At 38.4% G+C, this 6,226-nt stretch overlaps 1 protein-coding gene across 1 annotated transcript; it reads right to left on the bottom strand.

Moving 5' to 3' along the window:
- Nucleotides 1–4,686: 4,686 nt before the first annotated feature.
- AGTR1 (angiotensin II receptor type 1) lies at nucleotides 4,687–5,959 on the bottom strand. Its single transcript, XM_056849879.1, has one exon. It carries the CDS (start codon nucleotides 5,941–5,943, stop codon nucleotides 4,867–4,869), a length of 1,077 nt encoding a protein of 358 aa, XP_056705857.1. The 5' UTR covers nucleotides 5,944–5,959; the 3' UTR covers nucleotides 4,687–4,866.
- Nucleotides 5,960–6,226: the final 267 nt, after the last annotated feature.

Genomic DNA, 6,226 nt, shown 5'->3' on the forward strand with positions numbered 1-6,226 from the left:
AAATAAACAGTGAAAAGGGACATCATTTGTTTAAAACCTTTAGTATTTGTAATATATGAAAAAAATAACTTATGCAATGCATACATTCCTTTTAGTAACATACAATCCCCCCCCCCCCCCCCAGCCAATTAATACTTTGGTACTTGTTCTTGGTGGCTTAAACTCGAAGGTATTTTGACATGCAGATTGAGTATGATTAGCCTCATTCTGCTCCATTCTCTACACTTTGTGGGAATTTACAAGAAACAAGAAAGAATCACTTTTTGTGTTGGGAAAACGAACTGAATTTAAGGGAAAATATCAACTGTCTACTTTGTTCATACATTCGTTAGAAGACTGGGCCCAAATACAGAATTTGGAAAACTTGTAGTGAAGAAGGATGAACAAAAGGCCAAAGGTAAATCTCTTACGCCTACTTCCTTTGGAGTGTTCATCATATGATGACTGTATCCAAATACATTCTTGTGATGTCTGCTATACTTGGTAAGCCAATAGAATTGGTGGATCCAGCCAGCTTTTTTTGCTTAGTCTTGCCCAATTCCCCTGCTTATTACAAACCCTGAGCTGCAGTTAGAGGGAGGAGGGGAGAAATCCTACTCATGTCATCTCTGTCAGTGGAGATTTGGCGCAGGATCTAAACCTGCGATCGTCTTGGGTCATGAACAGTACCATTATTTTTTATCTTAAGGAGCAATCGGACTACTTGTGACAATGTAATGTAGCAGAGTGTTAGATCTGATCTGGGAAGACCTGCAATCAGATCTCTGCCTGGGCCATAAAACTCGTTAGGTGACTTGTTGCCAATATTTTTTTCCCAGCCTAACTTGCTTCACATAGTTGTGTTGAGGGGTGGTGGGAAACAAGAAAGACCATCCCATCTATGTATGCCTTGGAGAATGAATGGGATAAAAGGAAGAATAACTAAAAAGGACTTAAGGATATTAAGAAAAGCTCATGTTTTGCGAGCATTTGTGTGTGAGGGTGTGTAAATTTGTGCTCGATGTAAAGCTGCCCTCCTGAAGTGAATGAGAAACCAGAGGCAAATGGAGGATTTCCATGTATGTGTTGATGCAAGTCTCTGATAGTAGAACCCTAAATAGCATTATATGCTAGTCCAATGAAGGCTGTAATTCTACTTCAGATGGCACTGTTTATTGTTTTTTGTTTGTTTGTTAGGTTGCCAAAGAATCACAGACAGTGTATTCCAGCAGATACAGACACCCAGCAGATAGAAAGATGATTTTGATGTAATCTTGGAATAGTAATGTATGATATGGATGATGTCTTTCACAGCTTTTATAGATATTGAATCTATATTATAGGTAGGTTTTATGGTGTTTTAATGTTACATACAACACAATATATAACATAAAATGAACTACATAGATTAGCATGTTGTACTGTTTTGCTGTCACATTCATCAAACCAAAAAATCATCTTTGGCTACACTGAACTTTTATAGTTCATATTTACAATATATGTACATGAAACTATCAAAGGAGAGGCAAATTCCATGGGAAACTCATCTACATCTGCAGCAGTCACGTTACCAATTTCAACTGTGTGAAAACATGCATTGTAGTGGAAACACTCACAAAATAATAATACAATTTTTGGGCACAGTGTTCCCTGTATCACCAAGTAATTGCTGAATGTATATAATAAGATCTACTCTACAGAGATTTAAATATTTACACTAGAGATGTTAATGCAAATATTAACTGATCAGATAATAACAGCCATTTTAATTAATGTTGTTATTAAACCAACCAAGTAATTAAAGTTAACAACATTGATATTAGTTTCAGGATGGTAGCTGTGTTGGTTTGCGGTAGAAGAGCAAGATCCAAATCCTGTAGAACCTTGGAGACCAACAAGATTCTTGGAGTAAAAGCTCTCAAAATTCAAAGAAAGGAGCTTTGACTCTTGAAAGTTTATACCCCCCAAATGTAGTCCCAGAGTGCATGAGATCATTAATATTAGGCACCTAGGGACTACATTGTTCAGGGAGCACTGAGGCAAGGCATCTCAGACACATAGGAAAGAGGGTTTGAGGTACTTTGGAGGTGAGTGGATAGGGATGAGAAGTTTCTCAACCTTTGCCAATACATGCTAGTCTCTACCTGGTTGTATAATAAGAGAGGAGGAAAAACAGGGGAACAAAACCAATAAATAATGAACAATGAATAAATAATTACAAAGAAATGAGTACTAATGAAAATTAATCAGATTTTTTTTTAAAAAAACACATCCCTGTTTTATTCTATATACATTTATGATCATTAAATCCAAGATGGGGGAAATGAAGATTTATTATTCAATAAATATAAATAAATATATTTATTTACAATTTCAACAAGCTTAAAAAGAACTCTGCCAGCAGAAAATAACTGCATTCTATGTAGTAGGTAGCAATGACCAGGAAAAGGCATTCCTGCATTAATCCAGATCTGTATTACCTGTTTGATAGGTGGGACATCTATTAACATCAACAATAACTTTTGAGGGTATGACAAAGAAATGCATATTGCCTATAACTGCTTGTATTTTGTTTAAAGTAAAAAAGTTCTCTAGAAATAAAAAAAATCCAAATCCAAAACATGCTTTACTCATAAGGAAATTTCATTGTGATAAGAGGATAATTATGAGTATACATAGTTATGGTTGTAGCCAATGGATCCATTCCAGAAGAAACTAAAAGGGATGTTTACATTGCAGAACTTCTCCATACAATTCCAGCTATTTCCATGAGTGTGGCTGCAATTGTTCCAGCAGCTGGGATCACACAGACAGCCAGTTGTCCAAACCCCCAGTGAACAACTCTATTCATACCATCTTTCTCCACAGAACTGTGAATATGCATGTGGGGGGAAGGAGACTGACTGTGCATACCATTCATGGTATATATCAGAAGAAATGAAATGAAATGTTGATGGGGCACACTTGCATGACCTTTTACTAAATCCATGTGTAGACAATATCTGTAAGGGATGTTTGCTGCTTGGTCCTTTTTTATAGCAGCAACATATCAATTAAAATCTATCCCAGGGTGGGGTGTGTGTGTGGAATTAAGGCTGCCAACTCTGGGTAGGGAAATTCCTGGAGATTTGGGTGTGAAGCCTGCGGAGGGAGGGGTTTGGGGAGGGGAAAGGTATCATGCCACAGAGTCCACCCCAAAGCAGCCATTTTCTCCAGGGGGACTGATCTTTAGTCAGGAGATCAGTTGTAACTCTAGGAGACCTTCAAGTACCACCAGGAGTTTGGCAACCCTATGTGCAATGGATCTGTGCCAGCTTGTGTGAGCAGGCCCAACATTGAAATAATAGAGTCACACGTCATAGTTCTGCTGCTGAAGAGGTGGTATCCTTTCTCAATTCTGCTTGTACTGGAAACCATCTGGGACTAGGGTTGCCAGCTTCAGGTTGGGAAATACCTGGAGATTTTGGGGTGGAGCCTGAGGAGGGTGGGGTTTGGGGAGAGGAGGGACTTCAATGGGGTTTAATGCCATAGAGTCTACCTTCCAAAGTGGCCATTTTCTCCAGGTGAACTGATCTCTGCCACCTGGAAATCAGGTTTAATAGCAGGAGATCTCCAGCCACCACCTGCAGGCTGGCTATCCTATCTGGGACCCATCAACAAGCCTTCTGAGCTCTGTAAATGAAGTCAGGGGCACAAGTGTTCCAAATTGTATAAAATTAAACCATGTAAGAGTTGCTGCCATTAAAAACTGGTCTAGTAGGAATCATTTCCCACTGAGAGTGAATTTCGTGTAATATGTTTCTTTGTTTCCTAACTAGAATGTATCCCACACATGCAAAAAGATACTACTTGGGGTAAAAATGTCATCATTCAGGGCATGATGTATTGGACTAGGCCAGCATCCACAACAAATTACAATGGGTGACATGATCAACTTTGATAGCCCCCTCACCTATTTATCTCTGTGTTCTTCCAAACAAGTGATCCACGTTCTTATAACTCTCGTCTGGGGCTCATGTTTTTGGGAGGGACGACAAAGAAATACTCACTTCTGAAATATGATTAAAATTTATATATACAACTTTAATCTTCACTTCCTAAATATGTATTTTTCTAATAGTGCTAAGAAAAATACATTTGTAGAAGCAACCATTTTCTTGACTCAATGTTATTTTCTGCATTTGTGGCATTGATTTGTGTTTAGCATTATATTTATCAGAAACGTCATAGTAGAAATTGAAATATTTTACACAATTTGTGTTAATTTTGCTTGATATATACATTTGGGACATAAATAATTTTACTAGTACTACCAGTATATTCAGGCACGATTGTGACAGTCTTAAATTTTCTGCTGACGTTGGAATGATGTTTGTGTGTGTATATACTATATATGCCTATGTGTTACAGGTTGATCTTGATTACATTTGAGTATTGTATAAAAAACAGCATTAACATTTCTTGCAAATTGCATGACTGTTCCTTTCCTTTCAGGACTTTGAAGACAAGCCTTCTACGCAACTCTTGTGTGTAAGATCACAAAAGGGTGGACTGGAGCTGCTCCCACACGTTCCAAGCAAATTTCATCAAATGAGCAGAATGACGTAGGCAATTTGATCGCACTTTCTGGCACATATTGAAATCTTTCCAACTGTACATTTCAGAATTCTAAGGCAGATTGTCTAAGGCAGACGCTATCGACATTCTTTTGTTAGTGCTCGCTTGTAAACAAACAACAATCCTTTTAGCAATATGAAATGAAAGGACATTGCTCAATTTCCACTCCAAGATGCCTCAGGTAGTTTAATATGTTAAGCTCTGGTGGCTGGGAGCATGAGAATCATCGCTCTTGTTGGCTTGTTGCAGAAGACCCATGTTGTAAAACCATCACTCAATGTCCAAGAGCTCACCATTTTTTCTGACAGATAGGATGAAGTTTTCCGAAGGTCGGTAGGAAAGAGTACTCATCTTTGTTGTTAGACTAGAGTGCCTGACATTTGGGGGAATATATTTGAGAAGCTGAAGGAAATATTTTCTAAATTTTTTCCCAAAAAAGCCATAAAAGACAGGATTCAGACAGTTGTTGAAGTAAGCTAAGCAGATGGTGAAGGGCATACCTGTATCCACAATATCCATTGTAGAACAATCCACAATCACACCAAGCTGAATCAGTACATCCAAAAATGTGAATATTTGGTGAGGAATCCAAGAAAAGAAGAAGAAAAGAACAATTGCAATAATCATCTTAAAAATATCATCTCCTCTTGTCTTGTTTTTCTGAATCTGATAAGCCTTTTTCAGGGTCTTCCAGATCAATGTGTAGCTTGTTAAAATGATCACAAAGGGGATCAAGAATCCCAACATGTTTTTTGATAAACCTAATCCAACTTTCAGAGTTGTGTTGTTGGTCTTATACCAAAAAGCACATACTGTCACATTGGTGTTGTCAATGACATATACACCTCGGTGAATGACAACAGGTAAGCTTGCAAGTGCTGCCAACAGCCAGATTACAATGCAAGTTATTTGAGCAATGAACATTGTACGCTTAAGTCGGGCCTTCATCGGATGCACTATCGCCAAATAACGGTCAATGCTAAGGCAGGTCAAGAGGAACACACTGGCGTACAGGTTGAAGGTTGCTGCAGCTGAAGCTAATTTACATAAGCAGTTGCCAAAAGGCCACTGGTACTGCATGGCAGTGTAGGCGGCCCACAAGGGCAAAGTCATTAGGAAACACAAATCAGCCAGAGCTAAATTCAACAGAAAGACACTTGCCACAGTTTTTAATTTCATGTAGCAGTAAATGATAATCACTACCAAGCTGTTTCCAAATATACCGATGATGAAAATGATGGAGTACACAGTTGGTACCATGATGTAGATGAACTCATGCCTTCCCGACTGGGAACAGTCAACACGAATTCTTCTGTATTCCTCTTCACTGGACGTATTCACAGTCATCTTGATCAGTTCAGAGGGAGGATATTTGGAAATCTGATGCCAAGTTTACCTGAGGGAGAAAAATGACAAAGTGATTACTTTTCTCTTGCTAGTATGTTTAAAGGCACTGGACACTCATTCAAGAGTTCTTTGCACAAGAAAGGTTGATACCAGTACTGCAAGAGTTTAAAAACACTGCGACATCACTATGTTTCATGGATTAAATTCTGGATTCCACTGAAGTCTGAATGATGATACCTCTAATCATGAATCCCCCCATTTGATAGTAGTGCAAAACTAGATG

This window comes from Euleptes europaea, chromosome 5 (genome assembly GCF_029931775.1).
Source record: "Euleptes europaea isolate rEulEur1 chromosome 5, rEulEur1.hap1, whole genome shotgun sequence".
Classification (NCBI taxonomy): Eukaryota; Metazoa; Chordata; class Lepidosauria; order Squamata; family Sphaerodactylidae; genus Euleptes; species Euleptes europaea.